The sequence below is a fragment of the Symphalangus syndactylus genome, chromosome 14 (assembly GCF_028878055.3).
Source record: "Symphalangus syndactylus isolate Jambi chromosome 14, NHGRI_mSymSyn1-v2.1_pri, whole genome shotgun sequence".
Taxonomy (NCBI): domain Eukaryota; kingdom Metazoa; phylum Chordata; class Mammalia; order Primates; family Hylobatidae; genus Symphalangus; species Symphalangus syndactylus.
Genome location: NC_072436.2, coordinates 54420705 through 54447648, shown reverse-complemented (window position 1 = coordinate 54447648; position 26944 = coordinate 54420705). Strand labels below are relative to the sequence as shown.

The 26944-nt window shown below is 46.2% G+C and overlaps 1 protein-coding gene across 4 annotated transcripts in view; it reads right to left on the bottom strand.

The window, feature by feature from the left end:
* Window positions 1-9001: 9001 nt before the first annotated feature.
* TMEM131 (transmembrane protein 131) overlaps window positions 9002-26944 on the bottom strand; it is a 254572-nt gene continuing 236629 nt past the window's right edge. For 2 of the 4 annotated variants that reach the window (XM_055241870.2, XM_063616805.1), the window contains 9 exons: window positions 25227-25354; window positions 19167-19291; window positions 18803-18952; window positions 14730-14895; window positions 13487-13608; window positions 13287-13383; window positions 12338-12435; window positions 11578-11735; window positions 9002-10044 (listed from right to left, as the gene is read on the bottom strand). In XM_055241870.2, coding sequence (XP_055097845.1) covers window positions 9760-10044; window positions 11578-11735; window positions 12338-12435; window positions 13287-13383; window positions 13487-13608; window positions 14730-14895; window positions 18803-18952; window positions 19167-19291; window positions 25227-25354 — 1329 coding nt within the window. In that variant the 3' untranslated portion in view covers window positions 9002-9759. Of the gene's footprint in view, window positions 10045-11577; window positions 11739-12337; window positions 12436-13286; window positions 13384-13486; window positions 13609-14729; window positions 14896-18802; window positions 18953-19166; window positions 19292-25226; window positions 25355-26944 lie in introns of all 4 variants that reach the window. The other 2 variants (XM_055241869.2, XM_055241871.2) reach the window with 1 other exon arrangement.

The window sequence follows — 26944 nt, the reverse complement described above, 5'->3', positions numbered from 1 at the left end:
TCCATCAACAGATGAGTAGATGTGTGGTATATACATACACGGAAGTCTTACTCAGCCATAAGAAGGAATGAAGTACTGATACATATGCCACAGCAGCCACTGACCTCAAAGACTTTACCTAGGTGACAGGATCCAGACACAAAAAGCCACATATTGTGTGATTCTATTTATATGAAGTGTTAAGCATGGGCAAATCCAGAGAGACAGAAGGTAGATAGTGGTTGCCAGGGGCTGGGGGAAGGACAGTGGATAGTGACTGCTCATGGGCATGGAAGTTGTTTTTGGAGGTGGTGGGGGAGGTGGCAGCATTGATGAAATGTTCTGGAATGAGAGAGTGGTGATGGTTGTCCATCATTGTTAATACACTAAAAAGCAGTGAGCTTTATACTCAAATGGTTAAAGTGCATTTTATTTGATGTGAATTTTATCTCAGTGTGAAAAAATTCTGCTGTCAGAAGAGTGTCTCTTGGACCTGGCCTGTACTGGCACGAGGGTTTTTTTTTTTTGGCTATTGGTGACTGGCCGAGCCATCTGTTGTGAAGATGGCTGCTTTGTAGTGTGAAGACTGTGGACAGGACACGTCTGCCAACTCTAATAATGCAGACACTTGCCAGGAACTAATGACTATTAGTCCTTGTAATGCATCTTGAAGCCAAGTGTCTAGATTTTAAAACCCCAGTGTGGGAAACACTGACGGTGAAATTTCCCAAGTAACGGGTGGCCTGTACCTAATCCACAAGGAGAGAGTGATAGGCATGTGGCTTCTCTGCCTGACTCTCCATGTCTGTGTGGTGTAAAATATCTCATCTGAGGTCATGTTTCTTACCTGTTGAAAGTTTATTAGCACAGGGCAATGGCTACGTTAGGAGTATTTATTCACAATGTTGATGATGGGTCTAAACCCAGAATGGTTGGGGAAAACCAGTTCCTTATAATCGATGTGTTGGCACATATTCATAATAAATGGTTGAAAACTGTTAATCCACTTGGCAAGTTTAAAGCAGGTTTTCTTTGATCAAGAAGAAGCTCAACTTTTTTTTTTTTTTTTTTTTTTTTTTAAGAAGTCATGGCTCTTCCTTCTCTCTGTAATTTCATATTGGTCTGATTTTCATCAGGCAAGGAGGCAACAGGCTGGTGGCCATGAATAGTCCGTTCTGCTTCCCCGCCTGCTATGGGCTGGGCTAGTGAACCGCAGGGGTGTTCTCCATGGAGCAGAAGAACCAGGGTCTTTCTCACTTATGATGCTGCTAGACTGACCCCTGGTGGCCTCTGTGCTGTGACTGGCTGCGTGAGGCCAGGTGCGGGTTCTGGGCCATCCCCTCACTCCCTGTTCACTGCCATATGCTAGCTGGGTGGGGTTCCCTCACACTCAGGGTGTTCTCAATGGGGCTTCTACCCAGCATGCACTCTCCAAGGTTCACGCCACCTCTAAAAGACACTGGATTCTAATTTTATAAAACATACAGCACCGTAGCACTGTAAGGCCAAATTTTAGTTTGCATATATAGCTTCCCATAACATTGCTCCTGAAAGCGGAGCCACAGGCTTTCCCTCCCTTGGGAGGCCATGAGCCCGGGGCTGATCGCGGATCTCGTGTGCTCTTCTTAGGTCCGTGATGGTTTAGTCTGGGAGTGCATTTGTAGAGGGAGTATTGCTTACAGTGGATGTGACACTTCCCCCTCTTTTTTTTTTTTTTTTTTTTGAGACGGAGCCTCGCTCTGTCGCCCAGGCTGGAGTGCAGTGGTGCGATCTCGGCTCACTGCAAGTCCGCCTCCCGGGTTCACGCCATTCTCCTGCCTCAGCCTCTCCGAGTAGTTGGGACTACAGGCGCCCGCCACCACGCCCGGCTAATTTTTTGTGTTTTTAGTAGAGACGGGGTTTCACCGTGTTAGCCAGGATGGTCTCGATCTCTTGACCTCGGGATCCGCCTGCCTCGGCCTCCCAAAATGCCAGGATTACAGGCATGAGCCACCACGCCCGGCTGACGCTTCCTATTTTTACAAAAGGGACAGACTCATAGCATGCACAGTGCGCTGTCTGTGTGAGAAAGGAGGGAGATGGGAGTGCTTTTCCCAAAAGGACGTTTATAGATCAGGGACAAGGGAATGATGGCAATAGGTCTTTCTAGGCAGCAGCAAGCCCTGCTGGCTTTGGAGTTCCAGGTGGGCGATGCACTGTCAGGGGTCAGGTCTGTGAGAGTTGCTGGGAGCATGCATTCTGGAGAAGCGGGAGGGGGACTGAAGGCAAAGGAATTAAGTTGCAGAAGGATCCTGAATGCATGAAAACTTGCAGCCCCACATTGCCTTAACTGGAAAAGGAGGTGGTGCTTTGTGGGCAAAGGAATCTGATGCAACCTCCTCTCCCTGCTGCAAAATATCTGGCTGGGAGGAATGGTCCAAATCCAGTCCCTCTAAGAACCTTGTCCCTGGACATGCTGCCGCAGGTCTGCTGAGAGGCGGAGCTGAGGCAAAGGGCAGCGCAGGCTGGCGGTAGACCCAGTGGTGAGGGTGGGATGGATGAGGGCATGGGAGGAGGGGCCCCAGGCAGTGGCAAGGAGCTCAGGAGGCTCCAGATTGGTGGCTTCATGCCCCCTGCCAAATGAGTTCCATCCCCATCAGGAAGTTGCCATTTCTAGGGGTTTAACACTGGGGAAACGTCTTTGGAATACCACAGTAACAGACAAGAATAGGAAGTGCTACTATTTATTTATTCGGCCTCATGTTTCACACCATCCTCCTGAGATAGGATGTTTGTTTTGCATATGGGGAAACTGAGGTTCTGAGAAGGGCAGAGTGTGCCCAAGGGCCATGATCAGTAAATGGCAGAGCCAGGACTGGAGCCCAGGCCACACCCATCCACGCCCCTTCGTCCATGTGTATACCCAAATTGTCAACGCCCTTCCCGGAAGAGCAGCAGCAATGCACCGCAGTTAAAGCAGCTGGGCTTGTTGCTCCCTGCAGCAAGGGGGACCCACACAACGGTGAGCTGGGGTGTCTCATAAGAGGGTGTTAGGAAGTAGCAATTGTAGGATGTGGGCCTTGGTTATTAGCTTATTTGGAGGGTGGTCTATGGAGTCAGGGGTTTGCTCTAGAGTGGAGGCTGGCTCAAGAGTGTCTAATGAACACAGTCTATAGTTACACCAGAGTTAACAGGTTTTTTTCCTGTCTGTTGTAAAGCGAGTTGTTGAATTGCATGACGTAAGAAATGTTGTGCAGTAGCACCTAAAACTCTAGACAGGAGATACTAGCCAACCATTTATAGGTAATTATGAGAAATGCAGCGACTGTTAGTCCTGTAACAGGTCTGCAAGACAAGGGCCTAGAGCGCCTCCAGGTAATGGGCGCATGTTCCAGAAGCCAGCTGGGTTGGCTTTAGAGGTCAAGGGCTTTTTCTAATGGTCATAAACTGTCCTGTTCCCCTGTGGTGTTTTTCTAGGTATAAAAAAGGATTATTTGTTATGGCATGACCTGCCCCTTTGCTGGCTAAGAGGAAAATAAAGCTTATATGACTGTCCTTGATAACTCTAAAGAATGGACTTAGTCGGCTGGACTTTCAGAACAGTGGTCTCGTTTATGGCTTCAGCTAAAATTACCAACTAGTTTTGAACTCTCTCTCTAGTCGTTTTATTCCTTTGGTGGGAACTGTAGTTTGCAGAGTATGCATGAAGAGCAAATCAAGGATCGCTACTGGAAGGTTTTGGAATCATCTATGCTAATTTTACGCTGGATTGCTGGGTAGTCTTTCAAAGAATGGATTACTGGAGACGTGGTTGTTGTAAATATCTGAACATATCTAACCACTCTGAATATACATGAGTGTGCGGCAGACCAATATAAGCCTGACATGGGCTAATAAGATGTGGTGTCCCACTGAAGCACAGATCGTATGGGGAGCATATTATTATAATAGCAATAAATTTCATGTCTTTGTGTGCCTTTTGTACAGAAGCTGTAGATCATGTAGAGGCGGGTGAGTTTTGGATATATTGTATAGTTCATATTTGTGTTGAGATAAAGCTGGAAATAAAATGTAATCATGTAGAATCTAAGATGGGATGAAGCTTCAAACTGTATACAGTGGCATGTTATGAATCCATAAAAAGGCAACATGGGACCTAGAGGTGGTTGATCGTATAATGCTAACGGCAATTATTCTCCAAGATGTAGAATTTTGGAGGTTTCTGAGAGGTATGCTATTTTTTAAAAAATTCCATTAGTTCTGTTTTTCTAGAGGACTGGAGAAAACAAGGACAGTGAAATCTCTGGATTAAAGGCACAACTTTAGTGTTTCTTAATAACAGTATGTCTTAGTCCCTTTGTGTTGCTGTAAAGGAACACCTGAAGCTGAGTAACGTGTGAAGAGGTTTATTTGGCTCAGGGTTCTGCAGGCTGTAGAGGAAGCAGCATCGGCTTCTGCTGAGGGCCTCGGGCTGGGTGCACTCCAGGTGGAGGCGAAGGAGAGCCCTGTGCAGACCACATGGTGAGAAAGGGAGGAAGAGGGAGGTGGGGGAAGGTGCCAAGCTCTTTTCAACAACTAGTTCTTGTGGGAACTAAGGGTGAGCACTTACTCCCATGAGAATGGCATCAAGCCATTCACGTGGGCTCCATCCCTCCACCAGGCCCCACCTCCCACACTGGGGATCATATCTCAACAAGAGACTCAGCAGGGCCAAACCAACCATAGCATTGGTCTGGAAAAAGTATCTCTGTCATTAGAAGTAAGTGGGGATTTTCCAGGTTGGAAAACAAAATCAAGCACTTTTTGTCACTCTCTGGCAGGGCAATTTTCAATCCACAGTGAATATAAACAATAACCAGAATGTATTTATAATCCACAGCAGAAGGCATTTGTATGGAGTCCACTTGGAGGGGTCTGAAGGGCCTTCAAACTCTCTAGTTTCTGCGCATGTCTACATTTAAATGTTTTATCAGGATTTCGTCCACAGGGGACGTTTTGTAACCATTCTTGGCAATACCTCTAAAATTACCTGGCTTAATTAATATTGTTGCCAATTTATTTTTACAGCTATCTAATTATGGGTAATATCATAAAGAATTTTTGCTAGAGTCCACTATCACCTTTTTGGATGACATCAGCTGGCCCTCCTAAGATGTAATAGGCATCAGAACTTTCCTCATTTTCTTTTTTCAAACCAGGGGCTTCTTCTGATGCTAACAGCAGCCTCTGAATTTCTCAAGACTGGTGAGATCACAGGAGTGTTTCTACAGGCTGATCTTGTTTCTTTAGCATAGTGGTCAGCCCAAACACTGCCATTAGGATCTGAGTCTTTGTATTTGAATGACCTTTTACTGTTACTATAGCTAAGATAGCAAAACATCTAAAATGTCTTTGTTACCCAACTTTTATAGGCATTTGTCAGGGTTAGAAGCCTGTTTCTAAAGCATTCAAATTTTGTGGACTAGCCCCAATCACATTTATTTATACTATCAGTATAAACATTTGTTCTTTTGTTTTTTTCCAACCTGCCCATGTGGGAGCAAATGTTTTAGTCGTCTGCGATGACCTAATTTCTGGGATTGGTCTATATTTTAAGGGTGAATTTAACTTTGTGGTAGCATTTTGAAACAGGAACAAGTAAAATTAGGACAAGGCTACTTAAAGGCATGTCTAACAAAATCACTAAAGGGTATTTTTTACATTGAGAGTTAATAATTTGGTGACAAAAAGGAATCTTTCTTCAAATTTAGCGTAACTAAATCACTTTACATGTGTGAAAATAATTCAGAATCAAAGCTGTTGGAATTTTATTTAGAGCCTTAAAGGAAGGTGATTATGAGGCCTGAGTCATGCAACAGGCACCTGTAACCTCTGTTTCTCTGATTATAGACTATCCTTTTTCTTTACCTACACTGTTTTGTAAAATGTTATAAAAAACTCATGGGCAGCAGGGAGACCCCTTCCCTCCTAACTGTTGATCGTCATTATAATTTCCCTCTTTCTTCACTTACACAAGGACCTCACAACTACTACACTGTCTAAATTACAATGTTAAATATAGTCTTTTCAATTGGAAAGAAAAAACATCAAGCTGTAACTAATCAAACTGCTGTAACTCATAAACCAGACTCATATGGAAAATGCTGTGATTCCACTAAATTTGTTTTCTGCCTGTATAAAAGAGATCTTAACTTTTTAGCTTCGGAACACTGACCCCTTTCCTTTGGAGTCTGTTTCCCAGATGGCTAAAACAGTCTTTTAAATGAGATTCTGATCCTTTACATTATTTCTGGTTGTCATGAAAAATCCAAATTCTAATTTCAGTCCTTTGATACAGTTTAGGTAAAAAACATCTTTAAAAGATTATACCTTTATTTATATGTATTTATATAAACATATAAGATATCTGGGCATAGCAGCTCACGTTTGTAATCCCAGCACTTTGGGAGGCTGAGGCAGGAGGATTGCTTGTGCTCAGGAGTTTGGGACCAGACTGGGCAACTAAGCAAGACCTCGTCCCTACAAAATACAAAAAATAAAAACAACTAAAAAAAATTAGCCAGATGTGGTGGTCTGTGTCTGTTGTCGCAGCTACCTGGGAGACTGAGGTGGGAGAGCTGCTTGGGCCTGGAAGTTCAGGGCTGCAGTGAGCCTATGATTGTGCCACTGCACTTCAGCCTGGGCGACAGAGCAAGACCCTGTCTCAAAATAAATAAAGACATTCATTATCATTTCATGTATATATAATTATACACAACCTGTAATTTTAAATTCAACCTTGGCCTAGTACAAAGCGACTATCATGCCAACAAGTGTTCACTGTAAACAGACTGAGTTGTGTCAAATCTTCAGATTTGGTGGGTATGTTGCCAAATACCTACCCTTAGAGTAATTATTTGGAAAGCTCAAGTAACAGAAGAGACCCTTGTTTGTATCTTCTCCCAAGTACACAGTGTTTCTCTCAAGCCTGCTGGTGAGGCTCATGGGGTGAAATTAGAACTTAAAAAAGGAGTTAGGTGGGGGGGGGGGTCTCAGGCGATTTTTCTGATGAAGCAGGTTTAGAATCGATTCCTGAGATACTCTTTCTGAGGAAAAGTCTGCCAATACAGTTTTTTTATTTTTATTTTTTTGAGATGGAGTCTTGCTTTGTTGCCAGGCTGGAGTGCAGTGGTATGATCTTGGCTCACTGCAACCTCCGCCTCCCAGGTTCAAGTAATTTTCCTGCCTCAGCCTCCTGAGTAGCTGGGATTACAGGTGCACACCACCACGCCCAGCTAATTTTTGTATTTTTTAGTAGAGATGGGATTTCACCCATCTCTACTCAGTAGTCTAGAACTCCTGACCTCAGTTGATCCGCCCACCTCAGCCTCCCAAGGTGCTGGGACTACAGGTGTGAGCCCCAGCGCCCGACCCAGTTTTTTGTTTAAGTGAGGGTTTATATGAAGCTCACCTGTACGCAGAGCTTTACACCTCATTATCTGCTTTGGTGTAGAAAGAGAATCCCAAGACTTGAATTTGTCCTGATTGTGCAAGTGCACGTAGGAAACCCTGCTGCTAACATTGTACAAGGCCTGATGTCAGCCTACACACCATAGCTCTGGTTGCACAGGAAATCTGGTGTCCCCGAGGGACAAATCACAGGTTGTAAAAACAATAAGACTTGTTCTACTGAGCTTTGGTATAAAGCAGAGAAAAGGTCAGATTCACAATCACGCCAAATAACATTTTGACTAAATCACTCCCACCTTCATGGGGATGGTTTTGATTTCATGACGTAACTAGCCTCCAACAGAACATTTATGTGCAGCATCTCCTAGTTACCTAGCAAAGCCTGGCTTTAATACAGACTGGAAACAAGACAATGAGAAAAGCAAGTTGGAACAGGCAAGATTAAACCGACTGATGCGTTGTGGCGTACTGAGACTCGCCTTGTGTCTGTGTGAACTTGACAGCGATCATGGAGGAGTTGAAAGTCTTAAAATTGGAAAAGGGTCAACACACTTCTAGTTAAAAAAATAAAATTTAGATGTGTAGCCTTTACTACTGCACCTTACAGGCTTGGCTAAGTCATTTCCAGTCTGTACCGAGGCTCCGTTTCCAGCAGCCCCAGCTGGTATTGCTACCTGACACCCTGTGTGACTGCCACCTGTGGCTCCATTCCTCAGTATCACACAGGTTGCTTTCCATCCAGCCTGGCTTTGGGGTATAGCTGTATCAGCTGGTAAACTGCTAAAGCATTTCAATACCAGTGGGTAAATAGCTGTTTCTAGTACCCCCAGCCCTTGTGCCATAGCCCAAGGCATCCCCCCCTTGTCTCCAAGCCACCATTTAGAAATGAAGGGGGCAAAGGGGCACTGCACGCCGTGTTGCTGCTGGTAAGCTCCCGCAGGTGGCCCCCAGAGCCCTCCCCCAGGCCGCCCCTGAGTCCCTGCTGTCTTCCCTCCGTGCCTTGCTTCTCTCCTTCTGTCTTCCTCTCACCATACAACTTCCTCAGACTGAAGGCTGGTAAAGGTTGGCCAGTGTTTGTTAGAACACGCAGTGGTGAGTTGGACACAGACTTTTCCTGAGAATGGTGACTGTGACCATAAGGAAGGCAGCACAGTGGGTGCCATGTGAATCTGCGGTCAGCCTGACCTGGGGCCTCTGAGCCAGCACTGCCTAGCCAGTTTCCTCAAGTATAATGGAGTAACCCAACATATCCCAAAGTGTTAGCCAGGTACCTGACACAGAGTCAGTATTCAATAAATTGTAGCAATTACTGCTTTTTATGAGGCCTTTTAGGATAGTGGCAGAGGGAAAACGCTTACTGGATGAATCCAAACAGGCTTTCAAGTCGTTTTCGATCAAGGACCCTCCATGATTGCCATGGGAACACACAGAACTCCATTAGACTGCAGGAAGTTCCAGCAATGAGAAAGCAAACCCTGTCTTAACCTGTCAGCTCCACAGAGTAAGGCAAGGATAAGGTGGTTTACTGTGGTGTGAGAAAATCCTAATAAATACACCTTGTGTGTAAAAAAAAAACCAGAAAACAAGCCAAGGCTTTTGAAAAAAGCATCATTTATTTCAAAGTACAACACAAAGTTGTATTTTTAAGAAATACACATTCAATCTTGTATCTCAAGACTTGGCTATGTGCATTTCAGTTCATCTTTAAAATAAGTTCAGGTATACAAATGTTACATACCTCAAGTACAAACAGCACAGAAAATGCATATGGTCTCAACTGAATGTTTTTACATTCATTCACTGTTAAGTTGACTTACATTTCTGTAATCTGCTTTTAAACCAAGACAGCCTTACTTTAAAAAAATACTCTGTATTTTCAGCACAAAGTCCTCATACAGTTTTAAAATTAGATCTTGGTGCATAATATTGTGAAATTATTAAAAACCAAACTTGGTAATTTAACAAAATTGTCACATGCCAAGACTTCTGAATCAACTCAAATTATTTCCTTAGCTGTAATGTCAAATCTGTGTTCATACAGATAAATAAAGCATGGGGAAGACAGGTGGTGGAAACGCAGTAACGGGAAAGGTTCTCAGATGTACAGGTCTTATTAGAGTTTGTGGCTGAGTCCAGACTTTTCTCTAAAAGCACAACAGCAAATCTCATGTTACCATAATTGCAAGACAGATCTGAAAGAAGCGAGTGGTCTGAGCCTGCCCTGCTTGGGTCTGTTTTGCAAAGATGAGGAGGGTGAGGAGGGGCAGCTGCAGTAAGAGCCTTAAAAAGATGTCTCAGAAACTGGCACATCATGATCTAGACAAGGGCCCACTATGTTTGTTTGTTTTTTGCTTAATTCTCGTGAGGAAAGTGCGAATTAGACCAAGGGTCCGAGCTTCTTCTTCCAATCGTGGGGCTCCATATCCGCCACGGGTTGTAGGTCTGTCCCAAGTCGTCAGCTGGACTGGAGGTGGAGGGAGCGTGAGGAGCTGGGGAGTTTTCTGTGCCCATGAGGCCGATGCTTGCCAGCGTGTTTGCTGGAGTGGTGAAGGGAAGGGTGCTGCTAAGGTTGCTGGACCAAATGGAGCTGCTGAATGGAGTGGTGGACCACAGGCCGCTGGTGTTACCGAGGACCGACTGCGACAAAACAGAAAGTGTCCAGCACTGAGCCTGGCAGGCAGAGGGTCAAGTGGGTAAGGGCAAAGGGGTAAGGGGGTAAGGCTACAGAAAAGATGAGGCTGGGGCACGCGTTCCTCTTACTTTGTTTACTTTAGAACAAATGTTTTATATATAGATATGTATTTGAGCAGATGGTTCTGATTTTTTTGAGACAGGGTCTTGCTCCATCACTCAGGCTGGAGTGCAGTGGTGTGATCATGCCTCACTGCAGCCTCAAATTCCTGGGCTCAAGTGATCTTCCCACCTCAGCCTCCCAAAGTGTTGGGATTACAGGCATTAGCTACCGTGCCGGCTGGTTGTGATATTTTAAAAAAGACAGCCTGTGGACCAAATCCAGCTCTGCCTACTTTTGTAAAGAGAGTTATATTGGAACACAGCTGCACCCATCAGCCTGTGTACTGCAATGGCAGTGGTGAAGCACGGCCTTCAGAGCCTCAAATAGTTACTATCTAACTCATTATAGAAAGTTTGCTGACTCCCACTTTGGGAGGCCGAGGTGGGCAGATCACAAGGTCAGGAGCTCGAGACCATCCTGGCTAACACGGTGAAACCCCGTCTCTACTAAAAATACAAAAAATTAGCCGGGCGTGGTGGCGGGCGCCTGTAGTCCCAGCTACTCGGGAGGCTGAGGCAGGAGAATGGCGTGAACCCAGGAGGCGGAGCTTGTAGTGAGCCAAGATCGCGCCACTGCATTCCAGCCTGGGTGACAGAGCAAGACTCCATCTCAAAAAAAAAAAAAAAAAAAAGTTTGCTGACTTCTCTTTTGAAGAGTGGTTAAGGTGGTTTTAAAACAGAAGGCTGAATAATTACACATGAAGACAACCTTTGGAATCTGTAAAGTTGAAATATCTATTATGAAACCTTGCATATTTAATTTCTCTGAGAACAAAGAGGCAAACACAGTGGGGTCATATTTTTCTGTCGTAATTTTGTGGAAGCCAAAACCACTAATTATTTTCCTTGGCAAGAATACTCTTTTGGAGCATGATCTTTTCAGAAGACTTTAGCCAAGAAGCAAACAAATGCACTCTTGAAAATCTAAGCTAAGAGACAGGTGCTTCTCAGCAACAAAGTAAATGCAGTATCTAGCTTGCTCCTGGGTGCCCAGTGGCTGCATTGCACAGATGCTGAAGGCTTCCCTCAACCATCTGAACCTGCCATAGGCCTATGGTCACCCTTGTGGTCCATTTACAGGTTGGGAAGAGGCAGAAAATGCCCTTGATCTATTAGGAGGGACTCCAGAGACCAACCCCATAGCTGTTCAGTTGTTATTCCTAAAACTTCCTGATTGTAATGGCTCTGAAGAACATCGATCGGTCATTTTGACAGAATACGAAGACAAAGCAATGGAGACAATGAAAGTACTAACCCACCCCTCTGACGCTGCTGTTTGTTGTTTATAACTATGTCAGTGCCATCCATGTCACAGCAATGGCAGATGGCGAGTGAGTGGGCCAGGGCCAGGCCCCAGCCCCAGCCCCAAGTACTCACTGTGGCTGTGTGGGTTGGGGAGCCGGAAGTGGCTGGCCAGGAAGGACTGGGATCTGTCGCTGGCGAGTCCCAAAGGTATGAGGGGCCACTATTAAACTCATTCCAGCTCCTCTGTGAGGCCTGATTGCACGATCGAGATAATCCGAGTTTGCTGAAAACTTCTGGAAATAAAGCAACAGTCATCAAGTCCATATTTGGTTTTGCCACGATCACTACAGCATATGGGGCTTCACTCAATGGCATACCTCCCACCACTGCTCCTGGAGCCACCACACCCACTTCACCAGCCCCACCACAGCCCAGAGGAAGTAGGGGCACGAATGTCCTCCAGAACTCAAACGCATAGTGCACGAGCTGATATGCCACCAATGACATCCAAATGCAAACATTCCCCACTCTCACATGATAGCTAATGCAAAGCTTCCATGGTGACCTCTAGTTCTGGAGAGCAAGAAGAGGACTCCTGGCATGCTCAGGGGTCCCATTTCAGACCAGAACCCTTCTGTGAAGCCCTTCAATACCCGCGATGGAACTCACACCAACTGGCACACGCACACCGTGTCGAGCCCAGTCCACTGCCCCTTTGGGCTGCTGGTGTGGGTGAGGGAGGAGGAGGGGAGGGGACCCTTCCCAGGGAGCTTCCTGCGGGGCCTCTTCCACAGTGCTGCTCTGCTGTGTTCTCCAACACACAAAACCACACCTCCTCTCCCTTCCTCTGTCCACAGGCTCATTAGTTATACATCTAGTGTTAAACACTCACCACCAGTTAGATTAAAAGAGTTTCCAAAGGCGGAGAACGAATTGAGGGGAGTGAAGTCAGGGCTGCTTGGGTTGCTGACGGGACTCCATAAACCCGAGCTAAATGTTACAAGAGGAAAATGCAACACACAAAAATGTATGGTGGTTAGTGCAAACGGATCCATAGTGCACAGCTTCACAAACAGGAGACACTGCTTCAACGGGGGGTACTCAAATATTAAAAACAAAGACAAAAGGAAGAGCTGAACAATGGCTGCTTACCACAAGGGTTGAGTCGGAGGGAGCCTCAGAGCTCCGGATGCCCTATCACTAGCTCACAGCCCGGTTCAAACCAAGTGTTTTGCAGAGAAACAGACATTTTTTCCTTCTGTTTGCTTTTTGGTACTGGAAGATTTATTTAAAAACTATTTCAAATCTAGGACTCATTTCCTATTAGTGCAAAGTAGGTAAATTGGGGCTCTACTGTTGCTTATCTGGAAAAGTCAACCAAGGTGACTGCTGCAGGCCACCACACTCGCTGCATGAAAAACAAGCCTGGCTCAAGAAAGAGGCATGGCCAATGATTTACTATAAACTGGCTAGTATTTGCTCCAAATTTCCCCCCTCCCAAGTCACTTTTGCTCTTCTATTTTTAATGATAAGATCACATCTTACCACAGACCAGGAGATGGAGGAGAGTGAGAACAGGTGTAACATGCGTGCCTGCCGGGCAGGCCAAGACAGGCATGGGTGCCCCCTTTCTCTATCTGGACCCCCTGGGGAAGGCACCACAGCTGGCTTTCTGCTTCCACCCAGCAGACATGATTTCTTAGAGGCACTTGACCACTTCTGACAAATGCCTCCTGGTAAATTAGGGGAAGAATGCCCTGAAACCCACTTATGGATAAAAGGTGCTAACCCGATTTGAGAAGGCTTTCGTCTTTCTAGCGGTTAGTGGTGGTCTACCATACCTGTCTGACCCATCGCTGTCAGCAGGAGCGTGTGAAATGCCAAGGCTGCTGGAGAAACCTGTTTTGTTTGAAGAAACTTTAGCAAAGCCATTCCCACCTGTAACAATGGACGCTCAATCAATGGAAGGCACATTAGGACAGAGGTCATTCCACCAGGCCTGGTGCCTGGCGTGGCAGGTCTCTGAAGCAAAGGCACTGACCTGGGCTCTTGTCGTAGCCAGCCGTGACTGCAGCAAAAGTGGGGTTGCCATTCTTTCCCGGGAGCGAGGCTGCCTTTGTCAACTTGTGTTTGCTTCCATTTGGCTGCTTTATTTTAGGGTCACTTGAAAAAGAAGCAAAGAGAGAACTCATTCCTCATCAGCAGTGCCCTGTCTCGGGGGAGTGTGGGGCTGGCAGGACTGAGCCCTGAGTGGGCTTCTCTGCAGTGGGGCAGCTCACAGAGCATCGCTCAGCCTCATGTCACATGCTCTGGGGCCTCAGACTGCTTAATCAGATAGAGATAGAGGGCTTTCTGGAGAAAGGTAAGAAAAGAAAAGATCACTATGAAAGAGACCAGGGCAGGGATCACAATTTAGGGACTGGCAGAGGCTTCGATCACACTTTTGTGAAGAACGCTAGAGAGCCACTTGGCAGGAAATGCAGAGGGCAGGCACCGACACCGGGAAGGGCTGGGCCTCAGGGAGTCTCCTTTCCTGCCAGGACATGGCGAGGTGCTCCTGTGGCAAGGCCCGTAAGCGAGGTGGCTCCCCCAGCCTCAGTGGTTACTGCCTCTTGGGCAATGGGGTGGAGGACCTGACCCCAGGCTGGCTGGTGATGCGATGCACAGAAACCCACGCCATGGCAAGGCACACAGTGAGAGTGCCATCCGTGACCGTCAGGCTTGCGCTACACTGTGGCAGGCGGACACGAGTGAGGCTCTGTGCCTCGGAGAACAGCATGGTTCCTGCATCCTGTCTGTGTGGTCAGGAGGCTGCCCTCCCGGATGCACACATCCCCTACTACAGCACCTCACCCAGCACAACAGTCTTGGACCAGATCCTGCTCTTCTAAGTCCTAAGCCAAATTGTCCAAAGGCCGAAATTAGTGTCACATAAACCCACATTCCCAACTCACAGGAATCCCCTTTAGGTCTTCATGTAAGGCTTAGTAAATGTTCATTGGCTCAATGAGAATATCACTCTGGTGAGCTAAATGGTGCATTTCTCGGTCCACGGGTGGTAAGAATGAATGGATTAGAATGGGAACCGGGTTACTGTTGGAGCTGGGCACAGCAGCAGGAAGCGGGGGGTGGACCCCAGGTAAAAGGGCCCACACAAGCCGGCAGCCATCAGAAGTAACACCAGACAGTGGTCTGTGGCCGCTAAGTGTTTCCATTTAAAGGGTGTGACATCGGGTTTTAGGCACATTTCAAGCTGAGGACCGGAAAGGAAGCAGCAGGCCTACCTGCTGGAGCTGCTGTTGACGATGCTGCTGTAGCTGCCGCGGGCCACAAAGGGGCAGGGGGCAGCCGGGGGAGACGGGGAGGCAGGTGTCGGTGAGGTCTGGCGTTGTTTTAAGAAAATGTCTGCGTTGAGGGTTTGCAGAGAAAGTTTATAAAGACTATCAGTAGCTGGAAATTAAAAACAAAAGGGCTCATTAGTGTGGTATTTTGATTGGCACTCTTCCAAATCACTTTGAATGTTCTCTAAGACTATGCATAGCTCAAGCCCTTCTACAAAGAAAACAAACGAAAGCTCTTAGATGTGTTGTTTAATAGGTTTTAAAGAGAAAGCAGCCACATCTGTCTGCACTTGGGGATTTGAGGGAAGCGAGAGCGTGCCCTGTCCCTGCTGTATTGTGTGGCGACAGTCAATGTCTTCGCTTCTCCCACTTCAGGTAGGGGAGGAGGGTCTTCCACATCCCCTAGACAGCTGAGGCCGCTGCCTGGGGACCTGGAAAATCCTCATGCCTACACGCAGGTTTACAGCTGTGGGAGGTGCAGTGTTCTGGGCTGAATCCCCAAGTTCAGTAAAGCCTCTCTGTTGGCGTGACTGGGATGTGCAGCTCTGATCCCTATTAAGCTCCTAGTATAGTCCTGTGCCCTTTAAGGTAATGTCTATACAGCTGTTTTAAAAATCTAAAACAGGCTGTGCACAGTGGCTCGGACCTGTAACCTCAGCACTTTGGGAGGCTGAGGTGGGAGGCTTGAGCCAGGAGTTTGAGGCTGCAGTGAGCTATAATCACACCATTGCACTCAGCCTTACCCTGTCTCTAAAATTAAAACAAAAAATTTCAGTCATAAAATAACATTCTCTACTCAGTAAACGGAAATATGTATACCTTTTATCAGAAAAATGTATCATTTTGCACATTTATTGTGTGCAACTTGGTGCTGCTGTAGCTACTGCAAGAGGAAGAAGGTGAGGGCAGAGCTTGGCCCTGTGAATTCCCATCACCACAGGGCACGATCCCCAGCCCAGGCCTGGCCAGCTAGCTACCTGGCTGGCCCCTCCTGCCTTGTGAGATTTCTGCGTACCCTGAGTACCCTCTGCTCTACTTCTCCTGTCCCCTCACTGCCACACTGCAGCCGCTCTGCCTGCTGCCTCTGCTTCCCTGGTCACACCCTCTAGCACAAGCTGCTTCTCCCCCACCCCTAGGGCTCAGGGCTCAAGGCTCCCCATGTCTTGGCTAGGTCAAGGTTCCAGCATGGCCCTGCCGGGCAAAGCAGCCTTCTCTTGGAAGCCCGTGCTCTCCATTCCCCCATCCTCAGGGCCGCCTGCTACCTTCTCTCTGGCCTTCCCCAGTGCTGCTGGTGCTGGTGCCAGACTCACGGTCCTGTCTCCCACCCGCCCACTCTCACCCCTTGATGACATGGGCCCCTCCTCGCTGGCTCTGTGGATCTGCTGACCTGATGCCCATACTCAGGACATGTCTCACACTACTCTCCCGTATGAGCCCTGCTCGAATCTCTATGTCCCCTTCACGCTCCTCTGAGGCCTCCCATCTGACACCACGTGTACACTGTCGGCTTGCTATTTGTACAACTGTCCTGACCCTTCCCTAGCCACCTTCACTGGCCTCGCTCCGCCCCTGCAGTGACTCGTCCCCTCGGACAGTGCCCACACTTGGAGCAGGCTGTGCTCTGTTTTGTGTGCGCTCGATCATCCTGAGGTGCCTGTCCTGGGGAAAGGTGCGGGCAGCTCCTGTGGGTGGAATGTGTTTCACAGGGCCCAGTGCTGCAGATGCTCCCAAGACAGTGATGATGAAATGAAACAGGAAAGGCAACGGGAAGTTAGCAAAAGCCCCTACGGAACAGTGCTTGAGGTAGGAGTGAAGGGGAGATGCAGAACAGTACAGGAGCTGCAATTAGAGAACGTTTTGATTCAAATATTATTAAAATTTTCCTTTGTGGCTTCTGATTTGCTTTTCCTTTTAATAACCCTTTGTATTTTTTGCCTTTTTAAATCATGAAATTATTCAAGGAGCATTTTCTGTGCAACTCACATGGTACAGATGGTATAGGGCACCATGCTAAGGGGTGCTACTTGGGATGGAGAGATCTTTACACAGAGGCTGCACAACTCCCCCAGCGGCTACTGCCACATGCTGGCTGCACAGTCTTGGGTGGGACCAACGCTTTCACCCCAAGGAACTGCACTAAGCTTGACACTGCTAACAGCGCTCATAGAACTTCAGGTCTAAGCAAGACGAAACACCAAAAGAGGCGAAGGGATAAAAGGGGACGAGAAAGCTGGGGCAGAGCAGGAAGGTAAAAGTGATGGAGAGCATGTGGGACCGACTCTTCTGGGTTTCCTCCACTCATATTCTCTATCCAGTGGAGCTCTGCTGGAACATTTTAGTAAAGCTGTCAGTGGGGGCAGAGAGGTCACAGGGCTTGGAACCAGTGTAAGGGATTGCTTGCCTAGAAAAACACAAAAGGACTGCACAGACGTGGGCTGCGGAGACAAGCTCTGCATCTCTTCCCCCAGTGCACACCGTGGAGCTCTGCCCCAAGGCGCCATACTCAGATGCACCAGCTGGCCTCTGCGGAAGCGCCAGGCAGGAAACTGAGGCCTGCGACACTGGGCCCTTCACAGTTCCTCCTTCAGAGGGCTGGCCTGCCATTTCCCACATTCCTGCCCCAAGGAGTGGCACCAAAATCTCCTGCCTGGGGTTGGGTCCTGTCATCCTTTCCCCTCCACACAGAGGGAGTGATGCCAACAAGTGGCTCAGGTGCCACCAGGTGGGGATGCTGCCAGCCAGCTTGTGGCTGTGTCTGGCTGTCCCCCGCTCTCCCGGCAGCATGATTCTGCATGCTTGTGTCGTTACGTCACCAGCATGGCTCATGTCACCTCACTGGGCCTCAGAACACCCCTGTGAAACTGGCTCCAGGGGCTGTGTTCTGTTGCTGAAAGTGGCATCTGTTTAATGGGGAACTGCCTAAATCGTGGAGTGTTAAGCCAAGGGCCAATGGCCAGCAGAAACCTCAGGGGGCGCTAGGAAGCAGAAGCATCCCACCTGGACACATAGACCACCCATGGTCTTCTTCAAGATTTGTTGAGTGAAGGATTTAGGATTGTATCTCACCCCAGGCAAAAAGTAGTATTAAAAGGTGCCAGAAAGTCTCATGGCAAATAGGGCTACAGGATGTATCTCAGACAGCATCGCTTTCCAGGATGTATCTACACATTCCGGCGAGAGTGTGGACGCCCTACCCGAGCCTCCAGGCTCTCTGCCCTCATTCAGCCCAGTAAGCCTGCCCATCGTCCAACTCCTTTCACCTTCAATGACCCGACTGTTGCTCAAACCTGACTGCATCTCTGGTCTTCCTCACTTGCCCTCTGGTACACTCCAACACAGTGGTGAGTGCGGACCAATCAGTCCTAAGGCCAGGACCTCTCTTGATCCCAAATCCCTGCTGTCAGACCCTCCCTTTTCTGGTCTCTGTTGCCCCCTATTTCAGGTCAAGTGTCTGTAAGGTAAGGATTTCTATTTTGGTTGACTGTGCCTACTGTCTTGATTTACTGCAGGCCAAACTGGAGAAACAAGGTCGAGGTAGTGAGAAAAATAATGAAACCTTCGTGTAGGTTGCTTATGTAAAAAGACGTGGGTAAAGCTGACAGGAAATGGAATTCTTACAAAAACAATTACACTATAAATGAGGAACTCGTCAGGTAAAGGATTGCTGAGTCAATGCTTTTATAAGGCAAACAATTCTTTAGAAGATTAACCACTCCAAACAGACCGTTCCATTTTGCACATTGGGCAGTGGTGTGCTAGTACACCAGCTCCCTGAAAAAAAAGAAAGCCCTGATGTGAATTGTTGAATGAGTCCCCTGATGTAAATAATCTTACCAGGACTGATTTCAACCTGCAGCAGTTTAGCAACTGATTAGGCTAGTTAACAATGGGCTCTTAGCTGGCAAAGCACTGCCAATGGGTATTTTAAAGCAACATGCCCCTGAAGAGTTCCATGCCCAGAGTGGGGTGGATTGTGGGTAAGTGGAGCCCTGTGGTTTCTAAACCACTATACTTACAGCTGCCGGGTTTGTGAACTGGAACGGAATCCCACTCCGGTGGAGGAGAGTCTTTTTCACCCTCTGAGCTACTGGTGTTGCCTAATTCTTGACTATTCGGGAGGAATTTTGCTAGGGCAGGTGGTCTGTTATCCACTAACTTACGTGTACCTGCACAAAAATCAGAAAAGAACATGGTTAATGGAGAATAATCCCTTTCTTTCAGGTCTATTTCAATGAACCTTCTAATGAGGACAAGAACACAGCCTTAGCCTTGCATGACTAATAACTACTGGCTGCTTACTGATAATGCACAACAATTGTTAATACAGTGCACTATGAAAAGATCTGTAAGACATGATCATAGAGAACAAATTGACAATACCTTTTGTTTTCTGGGCATTTCGTGATTTGGATCCACTTGTCATTGCAGTTGGAAGAGGAATCTTGCTTGGGAGATTTCTACGTTGCTTACTTTCCAAAGGGGGAGTATATGGTAGTTCTAATGAACTGAAAGACAAGCATGGATTGAAAATACAAATTTATTCCTTTGTTTTGGAGGACGGAAGTCATTAAGATTGTAATTCTTCTACAATACAACTGCATGCAGGAAGCTAATGTGGTTTCCTGGGGCGTTATCTACCCTTGGTCCTAACTCAGGACTGGCTGCATGCCCAACACTGTAGCTAAGACTGCCCAGCATACATTCAGCACTTGCAGACTGAACCTTTGCTATTCCAAGTGCTGACAATGAACTGAGGTCCATTATTCAATACTATGCAACAGGAGGGAGGATCTGTCTCAGACAAGGCATAGAGAGAAAGCCCTTAGCACCAACTTGCTGCTCAGGGCTGGAAGTGCAGTCATTCTGCCTGTGAGTGAGTCTCTCCCAGCATCTAGACCACCACCAGTGGGATTCCTGAACATGAAGATTTTGAAAGATCTCAGATCTATAACATTAGAGGCTCCACTATTCAAAACTGAACAAATTTTTCTCATAGAAATTATGAGGTGACCCAGAACTAAGTTCCTGATTACTACAGGGAGTGGGTTAGGATGAATTTTCTCCCTTATTCTTGAACTCAGGGTTAATCTTAGGCAAAAAATTTAAATATTATTTTTATTGATTTATTTAGAATGACATGCTTTCTGAAAGATTTTGAGGTAAGCTTAAGATAATAAGCATGTATAAATATATCTTAAGTTTCCAAAGCTCAATAAGTGAGATAGGAAAACCTGCTGGGAGACAGCAGCTGGAAAGAATGAATCTCTGAGAGAAATGAACTGGGTAGCTGGCCCATGGAAGACAGCATTGTGAGTGAAATACCTATATGGGCTACAAAGGCATTTATGAAACCACATCTCTAATGCCCACCAAGACCATGTGTGGGATAGGGAGGATCTCCAGAAGGGGCTCAGCTAATGTGGTCCAAGAAGGACCTTTTCCAGCAAAGGCTGAGATGCAGCTCAGAGAGCCCAGTAGCCCCTTTGGAGAAATCTTCCAAGAATCCTCAGGGATCTCCACAGAGCTCCTGGTGACAGCTGTCAGTTCAGGGCTGAGCTGATAGCTAGCTTTTCATTACAAATCTACAAAGTCTACACAGACGGTGTAAAATGGATGCATCGCCGGCATTTTCCACGTTTCAGTGTGCTTTCTGCTTCCAACCCTCAAGTGTGTGATACTACTCAGGACTCCCAGCCCCACGCTCCAAGTTCTTCATGCACCACGTTGCCTTCTGTCCTCCCAGCCCACAGGATACAGTGCATTTCAGCTAGGTTCTGGGTCAGAGGCAATCCACTGTGCTCATTCACAGGAGATTTCAAAGGTGAGAAGAGTTCCAACTTTCCAGATCTAACGGCACCATAACACCCTCACTCCCCAACATCCTCAATGTAAAGTGTGAGCTCATAAATAAACAAATACATTTAAGAAGGCTATTTACAAACATTTTATAAGGTGGTAGGGTCAAAGGACATTTTCTTTTCATTCTTTTGTTTCACTGTATTTCACAAATTTCATATAATAAGTAGGTATTATATCTGGAATTAGTAAGAGAGCAAACCAAAAAGCCAAAGGGTTTCCGTTAGCCCAAATAAGTAGAATTTTAGATAGGATAACAAACTGAAGTGAAAAATCCACTGTTTATGGGCCAGATGATGAATGCTACATTATAGTATCTTTTGTATCTCTTCCACTTCTGACTGACAGGATTATTTAAAAACCCCATCTTCTAAAAAAACCCCAAAGGCTCCCATAGTAGACACCAGCCCTCTGGTGGTGGAGGTGGTGTGGGTGTCATCTATTTTTAAGTGTGCGTGGGTAGCTATTTATACAAAACTAAATTCTGTGCCACCGTAAAAGTAATTGGTTTTTAAGAAGAAAGGTGCCAGACAACTCCTGTTATTTTTGCTGATTCATACTTTCCTAAATTAAGCCAGATGATCTCTATCAAGAATCTCTTTTTAAGGCTTCTGAATAAAATGGGTAACAGCCAACTTAATTGAAGTGATTCTTTTTTTTTTTTTTTTTTTTTGAGACAGAGTCTCACTGTCGCCCAGGCTGGAGTGCAATGGCGCGATCTTGGCTCACTGCAGGCTCCGCCCCCCGGGGTTCACGCCATTCTCCTGCCTCAGCCTCCCGAGTAGCTGGGACTACAGGCGCCTGCCACCTCGCCTGGCTGATTTTTTTGTATTTTTAGTAGAGACGGGGTTTCACTGTGTTAGCCAGGATGGTCTCGATCTCCTGACCTCGTGATCCGCCCGCCTTGGCCTCCCAAAGTGCTGGGATGAAGTGATTCTTTTTATTTTTTTGAGACAGAGTCTCACTCTGTCACCCAGGCTGGAGTGCAGTGGCATGATCTTGGCTCACTGCGACCTCTGCCTCCCAGGCTCAAGCAATTCTCCTGCCTCAGCCTCCTGAGTAGCTGGGATTACAGGTGTGTGCGCCACCATGCTTGGTTAATTTTTGTATTTTTAACAGAGATGGGGTTTCACAATGTTGGTGAGGCTGGTCTCGAAGTCCTGACCTCAGGTGATCTGCCGTCCTTGACCTCCCAAAGTGCTGGGATTACAGTGGGATTACAGGCGTGAGCCATCATGCCCAGACTGAAGTGATTCTTTTTAAAAAGGAAAAACAGAAAGGTGGTTCAGATGCCAGGCTTTATTTATTTATTTACCGACAAGGTCTCAGTCTGTTGCTCAGGCTAGAGCGCAGTGGTGCAATCACGGCTGTCTGCAGTCTCTAACTCCTGGGCTCAAGCAATCCTCCTGCCTCAGCCTCCCTAGTAGTTGGGACTACAGGTGTGTGCCATCACACCTGGCTAATTTAAAAGAAAAAAGTTTTGTAAGATAAGGTCTTGCTATATTGTCCAGGCTGGTCTTGAACTCCTGGGCTCGAGCAATCCTCCTGCCTTGACCTCCCAAAGTGCTGGGATTATAGATGTGAGCTACCTACCACACCTGGCTTATTTTTATATTTTCTTCCATTTTTTAATAATAGTTTTTCTTTTTCTTAATATTCTGAGATTTCATATTCTTTTTATTTTTGCTTTTCACAACGTTACACCTGACTCAAGCCTGGCCTATTTTTATTCCTGTAATACACAGTACACATCTCTGTCTGGGGAGGAGAGAGGCAGAGCTGAGGACACAGCTAGGGACGTGACCAACTGTGAAGTGGGGTTTTCTCAGTGCTGACAGGTCTGGGGCTGGTGTGTGCAGTGTGGTGTTCACGGCCCTTGGCCCTGAGTTGAGCGTGTTATTTAAGCAGATTTTCAGAAATAATATGATTAATCTACTTCTTTTGCCTATTTTAGATTATTACATTTATGTAAACATATAATATTGATAAACAGAAAAACAAAAGGATCAGTAATTACTCAGGGTCCTAAACCAGGGATGCCCTGGGGCCTTCCTGGTTCTGCAGAAACCTTCAGTGCCTGAGATCTGATTCCCATTCCTTGGCATCTTTGACATAGACTACAGTCTTCCGGAGGTCTGCAGGTCCATTTTTATGTTGCCACAGCTGGAAAACATGGTTAGATCAGATTTCTGTTGCTGCAGCCCCACGCTCCTATTTCCTAGCAAGTGATTTTTTTGAGGTCAGCTCTTGGGAGTGTGGATGGATGGGGCTGAGCCACTCCTCTGGCTTTATCACCTCTTATAAAGCTTCCAAAAAAAAGCAATGATATATGCCTTATTAATGACATATCTTATTAAAAGATGTGTACCTGTCCTTCAGATATGTGGGATCATATATTAACACACTAAAAGGTGACAGGAATTTCAGGAATCACTAAAGCTAGGACTGGCTGTGATTCTATCTGAGTGACAGTGTTTGACATTTACTATCAGAATGCAGTGGAGTCAGAGAATGGCTCTGTTCAGAAAGCCAACCTTCTCTGATTATTAAAAAAAACCAGTCTTTATTTGATTAAATGATTGATGAACTAATAAATTCTGACTCTCAATACTTTCATCCTAGAGTTCAGAAAAATAAGAGATCAGTGAGTTTAAAGAGATTAGATAAAGGAGGATAGAAGAAAGGTTGCATATCGATTTCTCCAGTTACAAAAGACAGTTTCAAGCACACAGCTTGATTTGTGTTCTGGTAATGATTTATCTTTTAACTACATATTGAGAGAGCACGGGTTATTGCTGTAACTGCCCCTTGACTGGGTGGCTTAGGACTGACCACTCTAAGCTTTTTGGTTTACCAGAGAACTAAAAACCCTTGTAAAGGTAGTGACACTCAAGCGAAGTCTTTGACTAACTTTTCAAATGCAAATTTGCTGATGGTCAACTTGTAAAAAAAAATCAGGATACGACATAAGTCCGTGGAACAGGGATGGGGGTTAGGATTAGTGTGTTCTATCTGCTTAACAATACTAAGCTCAGGCATGAGGGCTAATCAACAGGGCCAATTTGGTGACAGTCACCTACGGAATGGTATCTCTAAGATAATTCTTAGACGCACTGGTTTTAAAATTTATCATCATAGGAATTACTGCATGTCTGTCTACCTCACAAGATTTCTGCAAATGTAAAAATGAGGATTTTCATTATTTGGACTTATTAGCCTCATTTACTTTAAAATATCTGATCACTTACCTAAGCCTGAAAAAGGCCAAGAAGAATCTCTAGCTAGTAGCCCAGTGTTATTCCTGTCCTGGGGTGCCAGGATATTGGTGTCTCAGGTGGATTTCTCTCAGGAGAGATACAAGTATGTGAACCTCCTCTTCAGAAGAGGTGGTCTCCTTTTCTCTCTCCCCCTCAAATGATCAACCACCTGACACCACTCTGCTTGACGTTCCTTCTACCGGGCCAGACTGCTCTCAACAAATTGTGGGACCTGGTCTCTTGAACTAACAATTTCCACAAAAGAGTCAATTTTAGGTACAAATACTTCATTACTAAGCACCACCATATACTGTATTATTTCATAAATTCAGGGACAAGGTTAAATTTTACTGCAGTAATCACTAATTTCTTACTAGCTTTTGGGTTCTACAGAACAGGACTGGCCCTGCCTGAAGCCGTATAGGTTAGCAGTGTTTTTGCAAAACTCAAGTATGATTCCCAGGATCAGAGTAAGAATAGACCTTCCACAAATCTAAGGCCCACACTTATGATGACAGACAAGTCTTCCTTTTAAATTTACACCTAATTTATTTGACTTCCTCTATCACTTTCCACTGATCACAAACCACAAGCAGGCAGACAGCAGCTCCTGTGCTGATGACAGTTCTATACAATGAACCAGGAAAGGTATTATTGACGCACCAACACTAAAATTATCAGGTAGATGCTGAGCCAACATTTAATGAAAATGTGAAGTAAGTTCAGGTAATAACCTAACAGTTCAACTCACTCATCTCCCTGGGGAAACAGCCTGCACAAGCCCTCCCCGGGGGCCACTGAATCCCATTCCATGGGGAGGAACTGGAGTTATTTAATGATAGAACTATCTGACTGGTGACAACTGCCCTGAGCCATTTTTAAGGTAAGAATAAACTTTTCTAAGTTTTATGGCACGGAACTCTAGATCCCAACTGGGTTAACAATTCAACAGACTCAGAGATCTTTTGGAGGAAAGTTATGATTGTACCTGTGGTTCAATCATCAAGGTTATCTTTGTGCAGAAGTAAAATGGATCTCAGCCTGGGACTGAATCACCAACAGAAATTTTCCTCCTAAATTTTTATAACAGATCATGAGCTCTGCCTTCTGCACATCTGACTTGAGAAGCATATGGCTATTCCGAGTCAACAACAGTACATGTCAGATGACAGAAAAATCCCAAGAGGAATGTGACGTAGCGCCTGGATTTTGCTATCAACTCCCCTAAAAGCCAACCAGCCAGCCAAATGGCCAAATCAAAATAGCACCTGGTTTTCGCCAGCAACTTCTTTATAGACCTTATTTCTCTGTACTTTATTTCTCTCACCTGGGTTTCACATCTGTTGGGATTTCTTTCTTAATATTTAAGAGTTTTTTGCTTTTTTGCTTCACTTGAGACATTTCACTTTCATGGTTTTCAGGCATGGCTTGTTTTCCCTTTTGCTTTTCTGTATCCTGTAAAAAATGGACACTTAATTGCTGAGAAGGATTAATAAAATGACTGAAATTAGTTCCATTTTAAGATATAGACACAAAATCAAAGATGTTAAAATATACACATCATATATGTAAAAACAAACTCCTTTCTTCAAATCTGTCTTCACTGTGGTTCTGTCAATTTTTTGGCCTTCTTTGTCTCGGCTGCGTGCAGTGGCTCATGCCTGTAATCCCAGCACTCTGGGAAGCAGAGGCAGGTGGATTGCCTGAGCTCAGGAGTTCAAGACCAGTCTGGGCAATGTGGTAATACCCTGTCTCTACTAAAAATACAAAAAACTAGCTGGGCGTGGTGGCGCATGCCAGTAATCCCAGCTACTCGGGAAGCTAAGGCATGAGAATTGCTTGAACTGGGGAGGCAGGGGTTGCAGTGAGCTGAGATCATGCCTCTAAACTCCAGTCTGGGCGACAGAGCGAGACACCATCTCAAAAAATAAAGTAAAATTTGTCTCGACTATGTTTTGGTGAGTTGGAGTTATAAAGAACGTCATTTTAATTTATACTCATATCCTGACTGGAGGTGGTGGTGGCAGTGGCAGTAGCAAACGGGTAGCTTCTTTTCAAGCACTGGGGAGTAAAACATTGTATTTCCTTAAAAGAAAAGTTCACTAGAGACTGCAGTATAAAGTGAAGCACTCCAGCCATGCACCCCATCCTGAGCACAACTCCCAGGACAAGAGAGCAGTGTGGCAGCACATAGGGGCCATGCTTGTGGGCCTGTGATTGCGGCAGGGTTCCGGCTGGTTTAATGCTAAGCTAACAGCTCCTCCATCAGTGGCAGGGGCTATTCGTCCAGTTCATCCACACACACTTACGGGTCACCCGCTTGGTGCCAGGCCATGGGATTACCAAGAGGCCCCAGTTTCTCCTCCTAAGGATGGTGAAGTCTAGCAGGAGGGAGACATATGACAGACACCAGCATGGACCTCTGCTGCAGGAATGTTACTGGCCATTGCAGTAGCACAGAAGGGCTGTCCTGCCCGCTCGAATGTGGAATCTGGACTGGGCGGCCACATCCAAGACGCATCTTAAAGCTGTGCTACCCAGCTGGCCCAGCCAGGACCAGGAAAGTACAGAACCTGCCCCATGTATTTCTGTGGCAATCTGACATCGTTGCAGCATCCGAGTGTGAGATCAGTGGACCTGTCTCCTGCACAGGGTACACAACTACTCATGTATTGTGTGTGTGGGGGTTTTTCTTTTTTCTGAGACAAGGTACTCACTCTGTCGCCCCTGGGCTCAAGCGATCCTCTCACCTCAGCCTCCTGAGTAGCTAGGACTACAGGCACATGCCACCATGCCCAGCTAATTCTTGTATTTTTTGTAGAAATGGGGTTTCACCATGTTGCCCAGGCTGCACTCAGGTATTGCTGAACTCGCCTGGGGAGCTGCATGTGGAGTGGTCTGTGTACTAAAAGCAACCTGGTTCTTTGCCCCAGACAATCTGTAAAACACTGTGTCCACGGAAGCACTGGCGAGAACAGATGGGGAAGGACATATTCAGCAAAGGGGACAGTGATGGCTGTGGAGGGGAGCTATAAGCATATGGTG